At 39.8% G+C, this 21,845-nt stretch overlaps 1 protein-coding gene across 1 annotated transcript; it reads right to left on the reverse strand.

Annotated features, from left to right (window-relative positions):
- Positions 1–149: 149 nt before the first annotated feature.
- On the reverse strand, positions 150–21,761 carry ckn (CRK like proto-oncogene, adaptor protein). Its single transcript, XM_064695731.1, has 6 exons — positions 21,163–21,761; positions 13,598–14,594; positions 4,015–4,248; positions 3,171–3,416; positions 2,527–3,018; positions 150–2,466 (listed from the first exon to the last, which is right to left on the reverse strand). The coding sequence occupies exons 2-6, from the start codon at positions 14,540–14,542 to the stop codon at positions 1,600–1,602; spliced, it is 2,784 nt and encodes a 927-aa protein (XP_064551801.1). The 5' UTR covers positions 14,543–14,594; positions 21,163–21,761; the 3' UTR covers positions 150–1,599.
- Positions 21,762–21,845: the final 84 nt, after the last annotated feature.

The raw sequence follows: 21,845 nt of genomic DNA on the forward strand, positions 1-21,845 counted from the left end.
TTAATATATATATATGTATATGCATTTATGTATACGTATATGTTTATTTTTCAATTTCAATTACTAATGATATGCGCACCAAAACAAATTAACTTAGCGCAAAGAACTGCATTACAACTGAAAATTCGAATGGAAACGAAAACAATTCATTTTTCACTAAAAAATTTTTATTTAAGTAAATTATAAAGAAAGGCAATAGAAGTGTATACCACGGAATTTCTATACGTTATTTAGCATTAATGCCCGTATTTGCTTGCTTAATGTAACGCTAATATATATTTAAATATATATATAATTTTTATATTTAATATAATGCATTTTATAGTTTATATGGAATAACACTTAATTATACATTGATTTTCATATAGATTTTGCTTGTTTTGCCTTGTATTGTTTTGTATACATATTTTAAATATATATAAAACCCAAGTTTTCACTTTAAATGATGCTTAAACAACTGAATTTGTAGTTTGATTTGATTTCTAGTTGTAACAAAATTCTATGTTTTTTTAACAAAATACAAATGTTGGTTAACTTAAAGTTGCTTAGATAATTACTAAATAGTTTTTTATGCTTTTGTTGTGTGTGTTTTCTTGTTGTTGTTGTTGTTTTTGTTTGTGTGCTTTGCAGTTTATGTTTCTTTTGTATATGTCTTTCAAATTTCCTGTTGTTGCATTTCTTGTTCAGTATCAAACCTCTAAATACTTGCCATATAAATGATTTTTTTGTTTATATATTTATTAAATGTATACATATATATATATATATTTTACGCTATATATTAACTATGCAAGTGTTGCATATATGCAATTTGCGCTTACTTTTCATTATCTTCAGATATTCTTTATTGTTTGCTATCATTTTGTTAATACATTTTTAATTTCTTTTGCCGTTTTTGTGTGCTTTGTTTGTTAACATTCATAGGGAAAGTACAAAAGTATACGTGTTTCGAAAGCTTTTCTGTTTTAGTTCATCGAGAGTTACATTTAATACACACCTAAATATTGTGCTTACAAATCATAATTCAATTAATAAAACTGGCCTCGTCCAAATAAATTGTAAAACTTATACATTTACCAATTGGTATATTCATGTTACGGCGCGGCTCAGCAGCAAAACGAATAAAAGTAAATGTTTACACTTAGTTTTCAAATGTTTTGGAATGTCTGACAATTAAAAAATTATGATTATATTCCAATTTATATGGAAATTAAATGCAATGTGTAGAAAAAAATGAAAAAACTTGTTACTTTTAATAGTAACAAATAATTACAACAATTTGTTTAAGCACTAGTTCTGCCATAACATTCTATATACCAATCTTTTTTAAAGGTGCCTCCCTTTATAAAAGTGCACAACTTTTAACTTAATCAATAAAATTATAGTTAGTACTGAAATTAGAGCCTAGTATTTAAAACAAGAACTAATAATGGACGCAGACGGCAAACAAACAACGAGTGGACGTAACTATATACGATTACACAAAAAATTCAGCTACACTACGTGAATGTTTCTCGTTCACAATTGGGGCACGAGTTGTGGGAGTTCACCTTAAGGAAACTTTGCTTTCGGATTGTTTTTGTGGCTGCGGCGCGTCCTTTACTCGCTGTCAATGTTGAGGCCCACGCGCTTCTCCTCCTCCAGCATGGCGTCCAGTTCATCTGTTAAATTGGCCAACATATTGCCAATATCGTTGAGCACATTGACCGATACCTTGGGCGGCACTGTGCCGACAGCGATAGGCGCAGATGCCGCTGCAGCTGGCTCTGGCGATGCTCCGGATTCAGGCCCACTGCCTGGCCCACTGGCCAGCTCCAAGGTGGGTGAGCGCAGATGCAAGGCGCTGCTGCCGGCACTCGCTGTGCTGTTCATGCTGTCGCTGCGCGCCATTGTTGCGTCGTGCAGCGAACTGGAAGATTTCAGCGAGTGGAACGAGTGCGTTATGTTGGCAATGGTGTTCGTCGACGACGAGCTGGAACTGGAGCTGGAGGAGTGCAAGTGCGTGCCGGCCGCATGGTGTCCAGCACTAGCTCCGCCCGACTGCAGCTCTGGCCGATTAAGCAGACGCTGCTTGATGGTGCCGGTGTTCTCATTGGCGAACGGTATCGTGTCAATCGAATCAATGCTGGAGTTTGACTTATTGTCGTGATATTTCTCGCAGTGTATCTCGGCGGTTGTCTGCTGTATGGTCGCATAGTTTGCATAGATCGGTTGCTGCTGCTGCTGTGAGTTAACTCCGCCCGCCATCTGCTGCTGCTGCTGTTGCCAATGCTGCGCCGTGTGGCCATAGAACATGTGCTGCGATTGGCCCTGCTGCGGCTGCTGCTGCTGTTGGTTAGCCCCACCAGCTGCAGCCTGCTGCGAAGCGTCTACGCTCAACTGACGCGAGTTGCGTATGCTGCAGTGACGTCGCGGTGGCTCGGGCGCAATCTTCTTGCCCGTCAAGGGACTGCCACCCAGATAGGACTGCAAGAGGAAAAACGGTGTTAACATTGAACTGGGTGTCGCGTCTCAACAGATACTTACTGTTGCGCCATCAGCACCACCGGCTGTCACATACTCCGCCGCCGCCGCGGCATTCATGTAGTGATGATGTTCCAGTGGCGGCATGGTATTCAGCACGGCTCGCTGCAGTATGCCACGTTGCTGGCGTGGCAAGGTGCCGCCGCCCTCCTCGTAGAGCAGCTCGCGCGTGGCATCGTTGGTGGGTGTAATGTCGCCATCATCGTAGGAACGTCGCCAGGCCATGGCAGCGGCATTGCTGCCCAATAGACGCGCTGCCGCCGCCTGCTGCTGTTGTTGTTGTTGTTGCTGCTGCTGCTGCTGGAGCAGCTGATGATGTTGCTGCTGTTGAAGTGTGGCAGCTGCTGCCATTGCTGCTGCGGCTGCCGCTGTTGTGGGTGGCCCAAAGTGTCCATAGTCCGTGGTGGTATAGTGGCTAAAGGTCAAATGGCTGCGCGTGCTGTTGTCGTGTATGTCCTCGAGCGATTCCAGGCTCTTGCCGCGCGGCTGACGCACCTGCAATGGATAGCACAGAGTGCATTAGTTACTCGCTGGCTGACTCACAGTGGCACTTAAAGTTCAAGGACGACAGTCGTCCTACGACTGCCATTTGTCGAGCGCCCATCAACCCATCAACCCACCGACCGACCGACAAACCGCACACCCACCTTAATGAGCACCACATCGTTGCCGTTACAGCACTCGTGATTGCTGCCCGTGCAGTAGTAGGCATCCCCCCCACTGGCGGTGCTTAGACCACCGCTGTGGCCACCGCTGAGCCCGTTGGCCATGGTATTCACATTCGCGCTCGTCGCATAGATCTTCGTGTCGTCCCAGGAGACACGCGTGGTTGGCACATAAGATGGCGTACTCGGTATGGGCACATTGAATTGCCAAGGCTTGCGCTGGTATTCCTAATGGTTGCCATTAACAAAATAAATATGCAAAGAAATGAGAAATGTAACAAAATTAGAATATAAGAAATTAAAAAGAAATCTTCAAAAAGTATAATTACATTTAAATGTATCAGAACAAAAATACTATAAGTCAAAATACTACAACAAAAAAATTGTAAAAATATTGGAAAATGTAAGAAATACTTTTAAAACGTATTTTAAAGAGTCTTCAATACATATAAATATAAACTCGAAAAATTAACTGAGATATAATATTCAAAATTAACTTAGATATAATACTGAACTAGATAAAATATAATTTCTAACTAGGAATTAAATATGCATAATTTAAGTAAAAAATTACTTAAAATTGGATTTTTAACACATTACTTTTAAAGTCAACTATAGAAATCCAAATATATTAAATAAAGAAAAAAATTACAGAAAATATATAAAAAATATTATAAATTGAAATTCAGCATACGCAAGAAACAAAGAACTCAAAAACTATTCCGCTTGACGTCATTCTTAGCAGTCGCGCCCCTACTATATAAATCCCGGATCTATTTACTTATTTGTACGCCCATTTCTATATTTATTATCCCATGGCTTTTACCTGTTGCTGATAGGCATTGGTGCCGCCCGGATTCCATTTGCCGCTGATAATGTCCTTGACCCGCTTGATGGCCAGCAGTATTTTCTTTTGATGTCCCAGCTTGACAATGCCAATGTCCTCGAGATCCTCCCAAGTCACTTGGGTGACATCGCGCACCGTCTTGTAGTTCTGCTCGAGCAGCGGCTGTATGTACTCCTCCAAGCGCAACAGCTGCAGCCATTCCTCGATTGAGCCCTGTGGAAAAAGATAATTGGGAGCGATTAGTTGATGTCGATCACATTTTTTTTGAGTGTGCATGTGTATGTATGTATATCTATGTGTGTGTGTGTTGTCGGCTAATCACATTTGATTAGCAGCAACCCCTTCACACGGGCATTCAAGCTACAATTTGTCCATGAACTAATTCCAGGCCAAAGCGCTGATACCACACACCGCGTCAGTTCGATAGGTGCGGGGATTGAGGGGGGAAGTGTGGGCTGTGGAGCCGCTTCTGGTTAGAGGGTACTACTGCGAGCAGTGCGTTTTGTCTCGCTGCTGATGAGAGCTCGTCGCGGCTCTAATCAGTTGTAATTGATAAGATATGACATAAATCGCGTCAAAGCACAAACATAAAGAAACGGGTAAAAAGAGACAAACTCGTCGTCGTCGCCGTCGGCGTCGCTGCTGCTGTCAGCCATTAAACGGTAGCCAAAGTTTCCACAGACACACACAAACACACACGCAACGGCAGGCAGTCAAAAATGATCAACATCAGCATTTTGTTATACCCTGTAATCATACAGTGGCTACAGGAAATGATGAGCATTAAGCACATGTATTTATCTGAGCAACTGCATATAAATAATTACGTGTTTTAAATAATTATTGGTTTATATATGCAGCCTCCTCTCTGAACTAGAGACAGATTATGTGATCCCATTTGTTTTTCTTTAATTTCTCAGGAATTTTAAATGCTCCATTCTTGGTTTTTTATATATATTAAATTTGATATGAAACCTTTCAAAATGAAAAGTTTCATAATGATCGGCTATCGAATACCAGAGTTACCAAAGTTCTGTTGCCCATATCATAGAGAAAATGCTAGGTATCTTTAAGTATGGCAAAACGTTCTCAGTTTTCTGTCTCTGGCCCCTCTCAGACCCTTGAGCCAGAGATAGTTTGTGAAGAACTTTCTTATATATAGAAGAGTTACTAGACCTGTTGCCCTTGTTGAAGAGAAAAGCGAGGTATTTTCTAGTCGAGCAAAACGTTCTCAGTCTTCTATCGCTGCATGTTTTTCGTATGGCGTGTTAATAGCTTTTGAAGCTGTTGATTTTTTTGCTTGCCATCTAAATTGCCGTTGATTTCTATTTAATAAAAAGCGGGAATGGGAATGTTGCTGGATGCTGTTCATTCCTCTGCGATTGAAAACTGATTTTGCACAATTTGTGTAGACTTTTCAAGGGCTCTGCAATAGTGTGGACAATTAGCTTAGACGCGGCAATTATCTGTGTCCGTCTGGTTCGATTACTTGGAGAATATTAAATCAATTCTCCACTTCTGTGTTATTTGTTTTGCTCGACTTGATGTTTGTAGCCAATCTTTAATAGGATCTATTGAAATGTGTGTACAGTCTTCACTATCATAACATTGCTTAAACTTAGTTTTGAGATTATTCTAAACTATTCCCCAGATGCTGATTGATTAATGTAATTTATTAAATTTACACAAAAAAAGTTTTAAGTAAAAGTTTTAGACTATCGTCTCTCTCTCTCTCTCTCTCGCTCTCCATCTCTCACTCTCTCTCTCTCTCGCTCTCTATCTTTCATTCGTTCTCTCTCTCTCTCTAACTGTTTTCTACCTAATACAAAACTCTTCATATAAACTCTACAGAAAACTCTGTAAGCGTTGCCCAAAGTCTCCAACAACTTATTCATTAAACATATATTGTAGACATTAGCTGCACATCTGAATCGTTTTTTTTCTAATGAGCCCAGCTATACACAAAACTCTACTTATGCTAGGGTCTCCAAAAAATGATTGATTATGTATTAGCGAGCATTATCCGGAGTTGGCCATATCAAGTGTAAAACACGGCGTAGAGATCTTTGAAAATGAGAAACCGTTTGAAACCGTTTCCACATATTTTCCACAGTTGCGGATGGAATTTACCCAAAGCCCGTCTTAGCTGAGATGGGTACCTAGCTCTCATGGTCTGTGCTGTGCTTTGATCTGCAATTAGTTACTCAATCAATCAGTCAATCGTTCAGCACAAATAGTTTTACAGTTGCCCAACTCCAGATGTGTATACAACACTCTACAAATATCTGATCTGCAGAAAATAAGTTTGCTTATTTTTCGCAGCTGTATTTGCTCTTAGTCTAACTAACCCGAGCTTATATATGCATTTGTATGTGCTTCTATAAAGCTCTATACTACTCCATAATTACCAGCTAATGACAGCTGAATGCGCAATCCAAAGATGCTAATCATATTTCATATTTGTAGAGAGCATCTCGCTTGGGCACGGCACACACATGCATATACATATACATATTCCATAAAACTTTAGAAATAATATTTATTTAACGTCATTCAGACGCATACCGGAGACATACGAGCGCATATATTTTGTTTTCTAATTTGAAAACTCATTAGCAGGTAGCATATGGTATGACACCAAACAGACCCGCATACAGCAGCAGCAGAAACAGCCAGCAGCCAGTCTCAGGCAACAACAGAGATGGTCAACAGCGAAAATAAAAACTGGTTTGCTAGCAAACTGGAGGTACCAAAAAAAAAGTATATACATATGTATATGTGAATTTAATATATATTCATATACCCTTGTAGAATGTATTGTAATTTAGTCACGAAGTAGGCAACGCATGGAAGTTTAGGTTTTACATACTACTGATCAGTTGATATAACCAGGTCAACATGTCTTTTTCCATGCAGGAATTGTCAGAAAACTGTTGCAGGTTTTTTCTAACCAGCCTGATCGGATCATAATATCCGATGTCGAAAATAAAGTTATACTTTTTCACTTTTTCCTTCATATCTCTTGCAAACTTGGCATTTGAGAGGTTTACATTGATTCCCTTATCAAAATCTATCTAGCTAGATTGATCTAGCAGAAGCATCGATCTATAAATGACTTTTAATTCTTAACTTTTCTGTTTTTTCAAGATATTAAATTCTTCTAACATATCTGCAAAATCCTCTCAAATCGCGCTAGTATATCATGTTCCTACAGGACAAATTGTTCGCTATTTTTTGTATCAAAGCGCTTCTATGAAACATGTCTAGAAGGGTATTAGTTCTTCGGCGTGTCAAACGGGGCCGTTCTTTCTGGCTATATACGCATGCATGTGTGTGTATATAGTTAAACACGAGTACGCCAGGCCGAAAACTAAATACCATTTGAGTGTCTAATAACGGCAACAACAACAACAACAACAACAACAAGCACTTGGTATAAACCTCAAGGTCGTTGCTTGATTGCGGTTTTTGTTGCTGCTTTATGGAAAGGTATGAGCCGGGCCAAGAGACTGCCAACGACATATCGTTGACGATGTTTAATAACTTTTTTTTTCTCGACTCTTTGGCTCTGAGGTATTTTGCTTTATTTCCTTTTTCGCCAGATAGAAATGCCCGCGCAGCTAAAGAAAGCGCCGGTTGAGTGGAAAAAATGAGAAAATATGTTTTTTCTTCTACGTTTATAATTTTGAAAATGTCAGCTAATGAGGGTGCCCCGCACAATTTGCATGCGCGTGCAGAAAGTTTCATTCCCAGCACTAAATATCTATATATCATATATGTATATATAAAAATATATAATATGTATACCAACTATATGGGCATGATGTAAGTTGTGAGCCACACCCAAGGCGAGGTTGGCGCTCAAGATCAACGCAAGAAATAACAAAAGTCGGGCCGTACTTACTATGCGAGAGCGATAAGAGTATAACTCGACCAGAGCTAACAACTCTCAACAGCAAACGGCACAAACTTGCGAAAACAGTCACGGAGTGTTATATAAACAGCAAATAAGAAATAAAAAAGTAAATAAGAAATACAAAATAAAAGATAAAACTTCTACACAGCCAGTGAAATATTATGGCGCATATTTTTCAACTGAAAAACAAGTAAGCGAGCTCTACGGGATGCCCGACTAGGGGATACCCTGAACCTTCTTTTACCAACACCAAATGCAGCTGAAACTGAAAGATACTTGATCTGTATATATTATTCCAGATGCTAAATGTCAAATTTGGTGGCTCTAGCTCTTAAATCCAAAGAGATTCGCTCAAAGAACAGTATTTCGATATCGATATTTATCGATTGCTTGGAAAAGGGACAAGTTATCGACTATGCGCGGGCACTAGGAGGAGCTACGTTCAACATTTCGAGTCTCTAGCTCTTATAGTTTCTGAGATCGACGCGTTTTGTACATACGGACAGACAGACGAATATGGCTAGATCTACTCGGATATAGATGCTGATCAAGAATATATATGCCAAGATGCCTGTTACATATATTTGCACAAAAACATTATACCCTTTTTGCCCATTTAAAATGGGTTCAGAGTATAACAAAACCAAGCGCGAACACAATAATCTAAAATAAAAAGCTGAGGTCATTTTCGACTTGAAAAAATGCACAGCTTCAAAGCGTCACAAATCGGTCGAGATATTGGCACATGAATAAATACGCTCGGTTATTAAACAAATGGCAAAACAAAAGATCTCCAATGGCAGATAATGGAAACTGAACGAAAAACAAAAAAAAAAAAAACAAAAATGTTAACCGGAGGTTATAATTTGAAACAAGCAATTAAGAGCGAGTAACTATGGAATGCGGTTCGAATTTCAGAGCTTGAGCTCGGGCCAGAGATAGAAATAGATAGGCGATAAATGATATTTCAGTTTCAGTTGGAAACAACACATGCATTTTGTAAGCGCATTCATGCCACATGCAGGTGGGCAGGTGGGCAGCCAACAGACCACGACCCAAGTCCAGCTAAGACAGGTGGGCGGCGGGGAATGCGCGTACGAGTGCGAGTGCGAGTCTCGAGCTCGAGTTGGCTGCCGGAGAGGCTGACGAAATCAATGATTCAGACAAACTTCAAATGCAGTTAAAACTTGGGGATTATACTGTTGACGGTTGCATTGTGGTAAATGTGAATAGTATTTGTTGTATTCACAAAGGTGTCATTGAGGGCGGGGTTTAAAATGAAATACGAAAAGCCTGACTTGATCCGACTTTATAGTTGCCACTCAATATTGATTTTTCAAAAATTGTATCTAAAAAAAGTAAAGTTTATATATATAGTCGATTTAAAATGCATTACCTAATTGCTATTATTCAATAGATTCACAAATATAGGTACCATTCCTCTGTTGGTTCTTGTTTGAGCTACCACAATTTTAAAGTCGATAACTTAATAAATATCGATACTGAGAGTTTTGACGATCAGTTTTATGTCGATAGCTTAATAATGATTAATGCTATCGAATAGTTTCGACTATAAAAATAACTTGCCTTGGGGTGATTAATGGATACTAAGAGTCCGATAAATATCAACTTGAGTCGATAGTTAAATAATTATCGGTACTATCAGATCTGCGACGATCAGCTTTAAGTGCATATATTAATAATTATCGATACTAGCAGTTTAGAGGATCAGTAAAACTTGCTTGGTAATTTATTGATACTACGAGTTCGATAAATATCAATTTTTAAGTTGCTAGTTTAATAATTATCGATACTATCAAATAGTTCTGAAAATCAGTTTTAAGTGGATAGTTTAATAATTATCAATATATTCAAAGAGTTTCAACGAAAATGTTTAAGTCGATAGTTTAATAATGATCGATACTACCGAATAGCTAAGACGATCAGTTTTAAGTCAATAGTTTAATAAATATTGATGATCAGTTTTAAGTCGGTAGTCTAATCTTTATCGATACTATCGCCGATTTGATCTTAATGTTGATACTAACAATTCGATAAATATCGATAGCAACTATGTTCAGCAGTTGCTTGAAAACATATGGAGTCTAAAATCATTAAAATAAATACTCTTATATTCCTCTTTAGCAGTTCTAGTACAAAGGTAAAAGGTATGCGTACTTTCTTCCTAGTTGCTTTGTTTGGGCTTATAAAAAAGTTTATTTATGCAAGCGACACGTTTAACGATTATTGTAATTTTACTTTTGTTCAGTTACTTTAATTGTAATGCTCCGGGGTTGCTTTAAATGGGGTTTTAAGAGGGCTCGAGCACCACATTTGGTTATGAGAAACTTGTGTCGAGGGCTTGTTTTGGGTGCACGTGAAGTGCATATCGAATAGACAATCGCGTTGCACTTCGTTATGTCACGTATTATATCGGATATTGTCGCACATCAAAAATTATGTGTATAAGACAACGTCGTGCATTTTCGTGGCGGAACTCTTCTTTCAGAGCGGCCTCCGAATCACGTGATATATGTTATGTATTAGCAGTATCTGCAAGTTTTATATTTCGATAAGCTAGGTAAACTGTAAATTGATGCGTAATATATATGCGAATATCAAATTTGTAGAGATAGATAGTACAAAGATTCATTACGAAAAAGCTGTATTCGAATATTTTAGTAAAAGTATCTGGATAAAACAATTATTAATCTATCTAATATCTATTTCTATATCCACATACATATCTATATCTATATCTATATCTATATCTATATCTATATCTATATCTATATCTATATCTATATCTATATCTATATCTATATCTATATCTATATCTATATCTATATCTATAACTATATCTATATCTATATCTATATCTATATCTATATCTATATCTATATCTATATCTATATCTATATCTATATCTATATCTATATCTATATCTATATCTATATCTTTATCTATATCTATATCTATATCTATATCTATATCTATATCTATATCTATATCTATATCTATATCTATATCTATATCTATATCTACATCTATATCTATATCTATATCTAATCCATATATATATGGATTATCTATCTATATATCTATATCTATATCTATATCTATATCTATATCTATATCTATATCTATATCTATATCTATATCTATATCTATATCTATATCTATATCTATATCTATATCTATATCTATATCTATATCTATATTTTCATCTACATCTACATCTACATCTACATCTAAATCTACATCTACATCTACATCTATATCTATATCTATATCTATATCTATATCTATATCTATATCTATATCTATATCTATATCTATATCTATATCTATATCTATATCTATATCTATATCTATATCTATATCTATATCTATATCTATATCTATATCTATATCTATATCTATATCTATATCTATATCTATATCTATATCTACATCTATATCTATATCTAATCCATATATATATGGATTATCTATCTATATATCTATATCTATATCTATATCTATATCTATATCTATATCTATATCTATATGTATATCTATATCTATATCTTTATCTATATCTATATCTATATCTATATCTATATCTATATCTATATCTATATCTATATCTATATCTGTATCTATATCTAAATCTATATCTAAATCTATATCTATGTCTATATCTGTATCTTTCAGCTATTAACATCTTTTCGTTACAATTTCAATTTAACTTTAATCGACTTTGTTGTTTCTTTAGAAACTGGACCTAGAAATTAACTTAATCATCAGTTTTGGTTTAATTGTAACTTGTTATCTGGCAAGTTCACTCTTTAATCTATTAATTACACTCTCCTTATAAATCCAGTTGCAGCAATTAGTTGTAACCAAGTCGAACACGATGCACAAGCTCTTTTGATTAACTTTTTGATCTGTCGGATCAATGCTAACGATCACTTGAGACCCGGCACTCAATAAGCCCCGCCAAGCTACGAGTTAATGCTTTGACTGCTCCACAGTGCCCCCCCCCCCCTCTCTCTCTCGTCCCTCTGCACACCTGAGCTGAATGTCACCTGGAAAGGCGCCAACACGTTAAATAAATTGGCAAACTTGAGAGAACTTCACAAAGCTCGCGTTGTTTTTACATTCGCTGTCTGTTTATATAGTCGAGTGTGTTTTTTTAATGAATTGTTGATGGGAATTAATGTGCGCATATTAAACGAAATTCTTTCATTAACAATAATAATAAAATAATAAATAAAAAAAAACAGTTGGCTGACGGCGCTTTTTTATGCTATGGGGGCCGCCTCAGTCTGTGAGAAACGAGTTTTTGCAGCACGATTGCAAATGCCTTTTTAATGAAATAACATATATAAAAGATAAGCTGCACACAAAAAACACAAAAAAATAATAAACAAGCGAACGGCAGAAAGCGAACTAGTTGGAACCATCCGGCAATAGAGTTGAAAGATCTTCGTGTATGAAGATATATATGTATATATATTTATTGATATTTAAGCCGTGGGAAGCTATTAAATTACTTATTACGTTACTTGGTATATTTAGAAATCTGATCTAGTATGTTTATCTATGCGATTAGGTTAATGCCTTTCCCTTTTCTTGCCTTTTAATTGGGATAATTAAAAATGCACGAGGTTACAGACATTAGAATAAATCATTTTCAAAGCATGTCTTGAATCCAAAGCTGTTAAAATTCTTTTCTTTTTGTAAATTTAAACACATTTTACAGCGAATTGATAAAAAGCCTATCGAATTGGCCTCTGTAAAAACATTGTCAATAAACAAAGGATTATCCGAGATGCTCGAGAACGAGTTTAGTACGGATAATTGAGATATCGATTAAGATGTGCCATTCAAAAATGTTATTATCATTTTCCTTGTTTTACAAGAACATGTTAATCCCCAACCCATTTCTATACTTGCATAAATATACACGACAGTATGGGAAGCAATTCAACTAATCCTCGATTATCTGTGATGCTTGGGACTGAGCTCTTTAAGGATAATCAAAACTCATAGTTATAAGAGATTATAGACATTCAAAAGTATTATTTCATTTTTTTTTTAAATAACATCTTAAACAGCACCTATAAACACGAATGTGCTTATAGATATTCCATATAAACTCTGTTAACCGTGATTTATCCCTATTTCTCTTCACCTTACGTGTAATAAAGGTAAACGAACACACATCTTCCCGGATAATATTTGTTTCCGGTTAATAGATTTCCGGATATTTGAGTTCGACTATTTCAAGACGTATTTTCAGGTAATATTTTTTTTTTATAAAATCTCACCTAACTGACTCAAAACAAATCCTTGTCATGAGTGGGCCACTTTTATGGCAAGAGTACTTGCTAGTTGTCATGAGTATGAAGAGTATTTAATGCTTTGCGATCGTCTTGCGATCGTATTGTGCCTCCCTTGCCAAATATGTATATTCACCTTTAGTATGCCGCAATTAATGCCAATTTGACAAATTAGTGTGTGTTGACTTATGACTAGGTTGACTTTATGCAAATATCACGAGTTGTTTGCCTGATTAGATAGAAAAGCGGAACCGGTTGGGTTGGCGAGTTGCCGGGTAAGGTGGGATGGGGGATGGGGGTGAGTTCATTGTTTACTTACCGGCACAAAGTGTGGCAAATTGTCGAGCACCTGCAGCTTGTCGATGCGCTGTTTGATGCGCTCGCGATGATGCGGATTCTTGATGCCAATGGCGGTGAGATCCTCGGGCGTCATGCGCGCAATCGTTGGCAAATCGTAGCCGGCGGCTATAAAGAGCTGGGCGTACTCCTCGTATTTCATCTCGAGCAGCCAGTCAATGATTAGCTCATCGTTCCGCTGCCGGTCGACGCTGCCAATCGAGCAGGAACTGACCGAGCTGCAGCGCGGTGAGGAGAGCGGCGCCCGTATAGAAGCGCCCGACGAGGACACGCCTGTCAAATAGGAGGAGGCACGACCCGAGTCAAGGCTGGCGGTGCTATGTCGTGAGCCAGAGCCAGCCGAGCCCGACGACGAGCCCGGCGAATCGCGACCAGGCGACTGTGTCAGATCAATGCCCTGATCCTCCTGCAGCGCCAGCTGCTGATGATAGTAAACCGCCGCCTTATGGGTGAGTGGCTCGCGCAGCGTTGCGCAAAACACGGGCGGCGGGCACGCCACAATGCTGGGCGGCAGCGGAGCCTGCGCCGGGGGCTTACTGCCAGAGCTTACTACCCCGACAGTTGCTGCTCCGGCTGTCGTCTCATCCTTCATGCGCAGCGCCACGCTCGTCTCGCGCGGCAAGTTGAAGCCGCCCTCCTCCAGCGAGGGCGACGATACAATGCTGCTGCCACTCATGCTACAAATCCCATCGTCCAGTAGCTGCTGCTGCTGCTGTTGTTGTTGCTGCTGCTGTTGCTGCTGCTGTTGATGGTGTCGCAGTGGTCCGCTCAGCCTGTAGATCGGTATTAACGGCTGATGATGGCCAATGGGCGAGGCAGGCGTCGGCTGTTGATCTCCCGGTATGGTTGGCGGCTGTACCTTTTTAGCTTGTGCCGTCGATGCGTGCGGCTTCAGTGAGCGATGCATGGCGCGCTTCTGTTAGAGCTGGCCGCGCTGGCCAAATTAGCTGCGGCAACTCCTGCAAGACAAGGGGGGCAAAACAAATAAAAACTGCATTAGAAAATATCGTGGCTAACAGATGTGCAGCAGATGTATGGAGAAGGGGAAATCTGCATAATTGGGCATACATTTTCGTTGGTCTAGCTAAAAATAGGGTCACACTGTTTATGCGCACGCGGCTGCTGCCGTTGCGGCAAGTCAATAAACTGCCACAGTGCACGAGAGTTGCACAGTGGGTACAAAATGAAAAGTTACCAAGAAAGACAGTGCTTGGAGCGCAAAAATGGATAAATTAATATCTGAAAATATACATTTTTTATTTCCATTTGAAGAACAATAGTACATTTTTTTTAGGTATCGAAATGTTCAAACTGACCCACTGTGCGCCCGCAGCATCGTATTACAAATTTCATTCACCAAAGACAACTATATACAAACACTGTGGGGAGACGGTATGGGGAGAGAAGTGAAAAGACGATGTCAAAGTTCGTTGACTGTGGTGACTGTGATTTGAGGGGAAAGAGGGAGGGCGGGGCGGCTGCCAGTTGTGGCTTGTCTAGGCGCGTCGTCATAATACACTTGAAAAATGCACAGGCAGGCGGCGGCGGCAGCGCAAATCTGGCAAAAGTCACGAACAGAACTACTGCCTGGCCATGTCATTAACATTAGCGAGAACAAAGCCGCGAAATACTCGGAAGCAATAACAAGTACGAAAGTAGGTGCTTTAATATGCAGTTCTGGTGAAACAGTTAAATTCCAAAACGATTAAGAGCAGCGTTTATCGATAACATGCTAACTGAAGCAACGGCCACCTGTTCGATTAAGTACTCGATGCCCGGCCGGTCGACATGCACACAGGCACGTAAACACACTCACACATACGCACACAGACATTGCGACGGGAGTAACGAAAGAGTAAAAAAGCAGGTGCCAAATTTCATAAAGTCTGTGTGTGTGGGCGTGCAAAAAGGCGAAACGTAGCAAAAGCAGAGCAAAAGCTTAAAAAACAACACGTAAAACGGTGGCAGTAGTAAATTTCATTTACAAGCCCGTCGACGTTGTCGACTGCCTTTAATGAATTTTTATGTATGCGACGTGAAACGAAAATTAACGAAAAACTGCAGCCGAAGGCGCGGGAGAGGCAAACGCAGTCCAGAGAGTGAGCGCAATCACTAAGAGAGACAGAGAGAGCGCGCACAGAATAACGACAGGAGGCAGCGGCAGCGGCAACGGCAGCAGAGTTGTAGTAGGGTAGTATATCAAAAACTGCGAACGATACACAAATGTGGGTTGCGATTTGTTGTTGCTGTTATTGTTGTTGTCACCCACCCACACACCCCGTTCACCCAGCTGCACATTTGCAGATGTTGTTGAACCGTGCGGCCGGCTTGCATTTTGGGCTAACATTTTCTGTTTGTCTGCTTTTTTCTCCCGTTTTATTTATTTTTTGTTTCGTTTTGCGTGTTGTTTACTGCACATTTTTATGAGTACATTTCGGTGTTGCCTTTTGTTGCTTGCACATTTAATTGCAAAACATGGCACACAGGACGCCCTCTGGCGTAGATAATACAAAAACTATTGCAGTTGCTGTTGTTGTTACTGCTGCTGTTGGCTGTGGGTGTGGGTGGTGAGTAATCATAATGAGCACAACAACACTTGCCCGTGCGGATATGTGTATGTGAGTGTATGAGCATAAAAACTGATTGGAAATGCAATTGGACGCTTGGGCGGCCTTTTCCTATTAGAAACTCTGCACACAATACAAAACTATTACAAAGGGCAGCGCAGGCTGAAAGATTTATTGATTGTCGTTGTAGTCACACACACACTCACTTATCGCTGATGTATGTGTGTGTGCCATGTAGCGGAGTTGCGGTTTTGAAGTTAGCAGCAAAAATGCTGAGCAACTAAAAATAATTATGGTTGCCAGTGCTTTAAACACACACACATACATCCAACACATACGCAAGCACACACAGTGACAGGCAGGCAGACACAAATACGTATAGAACAGCACAAAGGGACCGCAAAGTTGATACGCTTCTCATTGTGGGAGTATTGAGAGTTAGTTGTAAAGTTTGAAAATTTTTTGAATGGGGCTCGATAAGAACTTATACGACATGCTCATAAATTTATAAGAATAAGTCTCATATTGCAAATATGGAGTGGGGTCATTTATACATATTTGTGGGTAATTTGGAGGGGAAAACATTTCATTTAAGTCTTTTTACAGTTTAATTATCTTTTAAATTCCGGCAATAATCAATTTTTGAACGTAGAATTCTTAACAGATTTGAATAAGTAAAAAATTAATACAATGTTTAATATAGTATTGGCAAGCTCAGACTATAAATTGATTAACTTAAAGATGTCAAAATAGCCAAAACAAATTTTATTCTAGCCCAATCGATATTTTGTATCTGATAAAATGTCCAATTAATTACCAGTTGCCTGTGTGAGTGTATCTGAAAGTCTATCAACTGTGATCGTCGCTGTGCGCCGTTAAAGTTTACTGGCATGAGTAATCAGCCAAATGGAGCGCAATAAAATGGCAACGGCAACACGGCCAATCTATCAGGCCAGGCACCACATCAACTAAGTTGATGTTGCCCAGCCACCCCCGATAAAAACGACCCCCACTGCCAGACCACACCAACCCACTGCAGTGCCCAGATTCATATGGCACACTGGCAATGGGACCTGGACCTCAAATAGGCAAGGGGCGGCGGCTGAAATCAAATGAAGCGAGTCTCATTCTCATGTTTATTAACGGTGCTTAACTGGGATCTATGTATGTGTAAGTGTCTCTCTCTCTCTGTATGTACGTGTGTGTGTGGGTGTCATTAAGCACGCTAGATAAAGGGACCGCCCAGGCAACACTTCATTAATAGCGCGACTTATTGACAACGGCTCTTCGTTCACCCCGTAGAGATGTAATATAAAACAGGGGTGAACAGCTTTGATTAAAGTCTTTACCTTTTCTAAGATTAAACTAATTCGATTTACCAGATCTGTGAGCTGCTTTATAGTTATAGTATAGTTTTAATTTACAATGCATGTTAGTCTTTCGTTACAATTGTTTACAGGGTATCTCGTGGGCTTATCAATGGTTGTTTAACTTTTGTTGCGGGTGCTTTGCATATGTCATGAAACGCTTTTCCATGCTTTCCCTAAAATGCAAAGCTGATAAAAAGTTTTTGGGTGCATTTTTCTTGCATTTCTTTTTTTGGTCGGTTTGCCACGCCCCACTGTGTGAGTCTAGGTTTTCGTGTACTTTGTGCATTGTTGGTAGCATGTTTTGTCAGCAGCATCAGCAACAGCAGCAACAGCTACAACCACAACAACAAAGTAAGATGGTGTCGCTGCCTGTCGATAACTGGAGATGTTGATCTTGCAAGAAGCAAAGCAGAGGAGAGGACAGCAAAAGCAACAACAATGGCCGCAGGCAGCATAAACTTGTTTTGCCTGTAAAGGGAGTTGTTGCCGATGTTGTTATTGTTGTTGCTGTTGTTGTAGTTGTAGTTGTAGTTGTTATTGCATTGTCTTGCGTTTTGTTTCAGGTTTCATCTGGCAACGCCAAGAACGGAGCAAACAAGAGCCCATAAAAAGCTCGTAGGAGTAAAATGCAACACACAACGAAGATGTGTCAAATGTGTGGGCGAGAGGGGGAAGAGTGTGGGGGGGCAGACGAGCAGCAACACACATATGTACGTGCAGTTAACGGTTAATGCAAAACGAATGCGTAGCGCATATGGCACCAGACAGGCAGACAGAAGAAGAGTCCGACAGACGGACGGACAGACAGACAGACAGACCAAATAAGGCTGTCAGCACGTACGTCGAGAGCAGCAAAGCTCCAAAAGCGGCCATCAATTCTGCTTTTTGGTCAAAAAACGCGAACAAGTTGTAAAGCGAGCAATGCGAACAAAGCAACAGCAACAACAACAACAGATGTAAAAGCAGGAGCAGGAGGTGGAGTGTGCAGAAAGCATTTACAGCTACATTGAACTTTTTAGTACCTAACCACTTGCCACCCACTTGCAAAGTGCGTTTACTACTACGCACACACACACACTTCCACACACACATATACATACATGCATACACACAGCTACACAGCCTAATGCTGAATATTTGCAACAACTGTGGCTAAAATATGTAAATTACCATTTGAAAACGTTGATTTTCGGAGCAACCTTAATGGGAAACACAAAAGCTCAATTTAAATGAGCATTAATTATATATTTTGCATAAATTGCAATTGATTTTGTAGCACAAAAACGCGTCGGAAAATTCTGTGCAAATTTCTTTTGCGCGCACACACACACACACAAGTAACACTAACACCGACACACACAAAACAAGTAAAGCATACGAAAAGGCAGCGCAAAAAACTTGCCGCTGCTGCGGCTGCTGCTGAAAGAAACGAAGAACTAGCCGAAAAAAAGGTGGAGCGTGCACGAGCCGACGGCGACCGCAAGTCAAAGCGTATTGAAAACGCGGCTCAAGTTCGAGTCCGAGCCAGAGTCCTCCTGCTGTACATTTCCAAAGGTTTACTGAAAGAGAGCGAATTGAGAGAGAGAGCGAGAGCGAGCGAGCTGGAGTGCGCGCAATTTACCGCACTCGAAACTCTTCTCAATTTTGTTTTTGCTGCCAGCGGCATAGACACAGGCAAGCCAATTTGTTGCAATTGAAACAATAACAATTGCATGGCAATTTATTGTTGCTGGCAAATTAGTTAATAAATGCAACAGGGGCAGCCGCTTTGATTATAGGCGTGTGCATGCAACCTCCCCACAGTGTAGAGCAGCAAGGAGCAGGAGCCTGAGAGAAATGCATTCATTTCATGTCGTACAATGCAAGCACAGTGGACAAAATCACATTTCAAAACAGAACGGAAACCTGTCCAAGCTAAACCTTATGAATATTTACGACCTAACATTGTTATTTTTCGTTTTCCCCAGATTGGTGCGATAAGAGTTAGAGGTCAGTCCATTGAGGCGGGAAAAACTTTAATGATTGTAAGTCATTTGCATTCAATCGTGTTTAGCATGGGAAGTTGTAAAACTGGGCCCATATCATTAAAATAACTCATATTCAAGGGTAAGTAAGAAGCAAAAATAAAAGCATTTATATAAACATTTGTTCCACTTTTGTGATTTTTTTTTTTTTATTTACAATTTTCTACCGACTATGATTCATCTGTGAACAGATGTCCTGATGTAAAAGGAGTACCTATCACTATAATTATATATGTAATTAATTTTTGAAGAGTTAGGACAAAACGAAGTATTTTGGTGTAGGGTTCAAAATATTTTTATTATAATTTCATCAGTCAGTTTACCAAATAAAAATTAATTATTCTCTTTGTCAAATTAAACAGAAATTTTATGTACTATGAACATATTTATTGACATATTTCTTGGTCTGCTTGCTTAACTTATAATTAATTGCAGTTGTCCCACTGTGCGATGTATGCCACAAAGCACATTCAAACCAACATGCACACACACACAGAAATTCAGACGCAGGCTAGTCAACCACTTCGCTTGCCGCATAAGCCAATAAGAGCCAAAGAGAGCGAGCGACGGGTGAGAGAGAACGAGAGAGCGAGCACGCGCTCCAAACGGGCTTAACACAAAAACTTCAAAAAGGCTCCAACTTTATTAAATGGCCTGCGCACGCTCTTATTCTCTCGCTCTCTGTTTCTGTCTTTGTCATCTACGCGCGCTCTCGCTAAACGAAATGGCATCGACGCTCGCTAAGCTGCCACTTTACTCCCCCCGCCCACTGAACCCTGCCTACATCAACGACAATTCTAACACTTCATTGGAGCCGTTTGCGTTGCGTTGCGTTACGTTGCGACGGCAACGACGCGTCGTCAAGTCATTTGATTCCCACACAAATCTCTGCATATTGAGCGAACGCGAGAGTCGCTCCCCATTATGGCAAGTGAGTTATGAGCCTGTGTCAGTGTGTGTGTGTATGCGAGTGTTTGTACTGCGCTTTCTATTGATTTATATGTATGAGCTTTATGGCGCAATTTGAGTGCTTTGCAACGAGTACAAAGCTCATCAAGAAGAAGAGATGAAGTAAACGCGTTTTGAATTTACAAGTGCTGCCAAAGACAATGCGTAGATGACAGCCTAACATTTAATTGCGGACGAGAGCGTTTTGTTAACAAACGGGCGCTGGGAATAAATTATGGTAAGCATCAGCTCAGCTAGAGTTGCCGCAGCGCCATTGTTGTCTGCAGCACGCGTCAGCATCGGCGCTCAAGCAGAACGCTGCTGCCGCCGACACTGACACGTGTTGGTTTATTATTTACATAAGCAGATGCAGTCGCAGCCGCTGTCGTTGCCGCAGCTGCATATTGTTTCGAAACAAAAACCCATTTCCTGCAGATGCCCTGGCCACTCTTAACAAAGGAGCCGAACAGCTGGTAGCGCCCTGTACACACAAATGGAGAAGAAGAAGAACCACACAAAATGACAGATGGCTACGTCAGCGCCGACGCCGGCAGAAGGACACGAATGTCAAAACAAAAACATTTCGAGCGCGATTGCGGCCGCCTTCAAACTACTCACCTGTTAAAATGTATGGAAAAGTGATTTTCCACAGTTTACTCGTCGTTTCAATTTCCAAAAAGTAACGACATAAAGCGAGGTAATCACATTAAAAAACAACCGCGACGAAAGTTGACACACAAAAGTAAACAAATGTAAAACTGTAACAGGGCATTAATTATTGTATTTGTTGCTGTTGTTGCCTGCACGTTTTATGGTATTTTCTACAAGCACTCTCTCACCCAGGCACACACACAGACACGCACACAAATGTACAGATACAAATGGCGCGCGCGCGACTCATAAAAGTAAAACATAAAACCAGATTAATTTTTTGTGCAGCCAAAAAGAGTTTACTAAGCTGCGCTGCTTGCGTAGTTGGCACCGCGTTGTTGTCGCTGGTTTTTATTGTTTGCTACGCCGCCATTTTCTTTGTTGTGAACTTGTTGTTTTAATTGCTCTTGTGCTCGCTGTCTGGCGCTCTCAATTTATTAAAATATTTGTGCAATTAAATATAAACATTTATTAATTTTTGCCAGATTCTATTAATTTATGCGTTTTTTTATCACTCGTCTGAGTCGCGCGACAAAGCGACGCAAACCACCCGAACCGTTTAGCAGGAAAACAAAAACATAACTGAGTGTGACTGCAGATTTAAAGAGGCGAAATACTAAATCAGTAACGATACTTATCGAAACAAAAAT

This window comes from Drosophila montana, unplaced genomic scaffold (genome assembly GCF_035044405.1).
Source record: "Drosophila montana isolate Dmon_TW-CO22-7 unplaced genomic scaffold, ASM3504440v1 contig_3833_1, whole genome shotgun sequence".
In the NCBI taxonomy this organism is placed as follows: domain Eukaryota; kingdom Metazoa; phylum Arthropoda; class Insecta; order Diptera; family Drosophilidae; genus Drosophila; species Drosophila montana.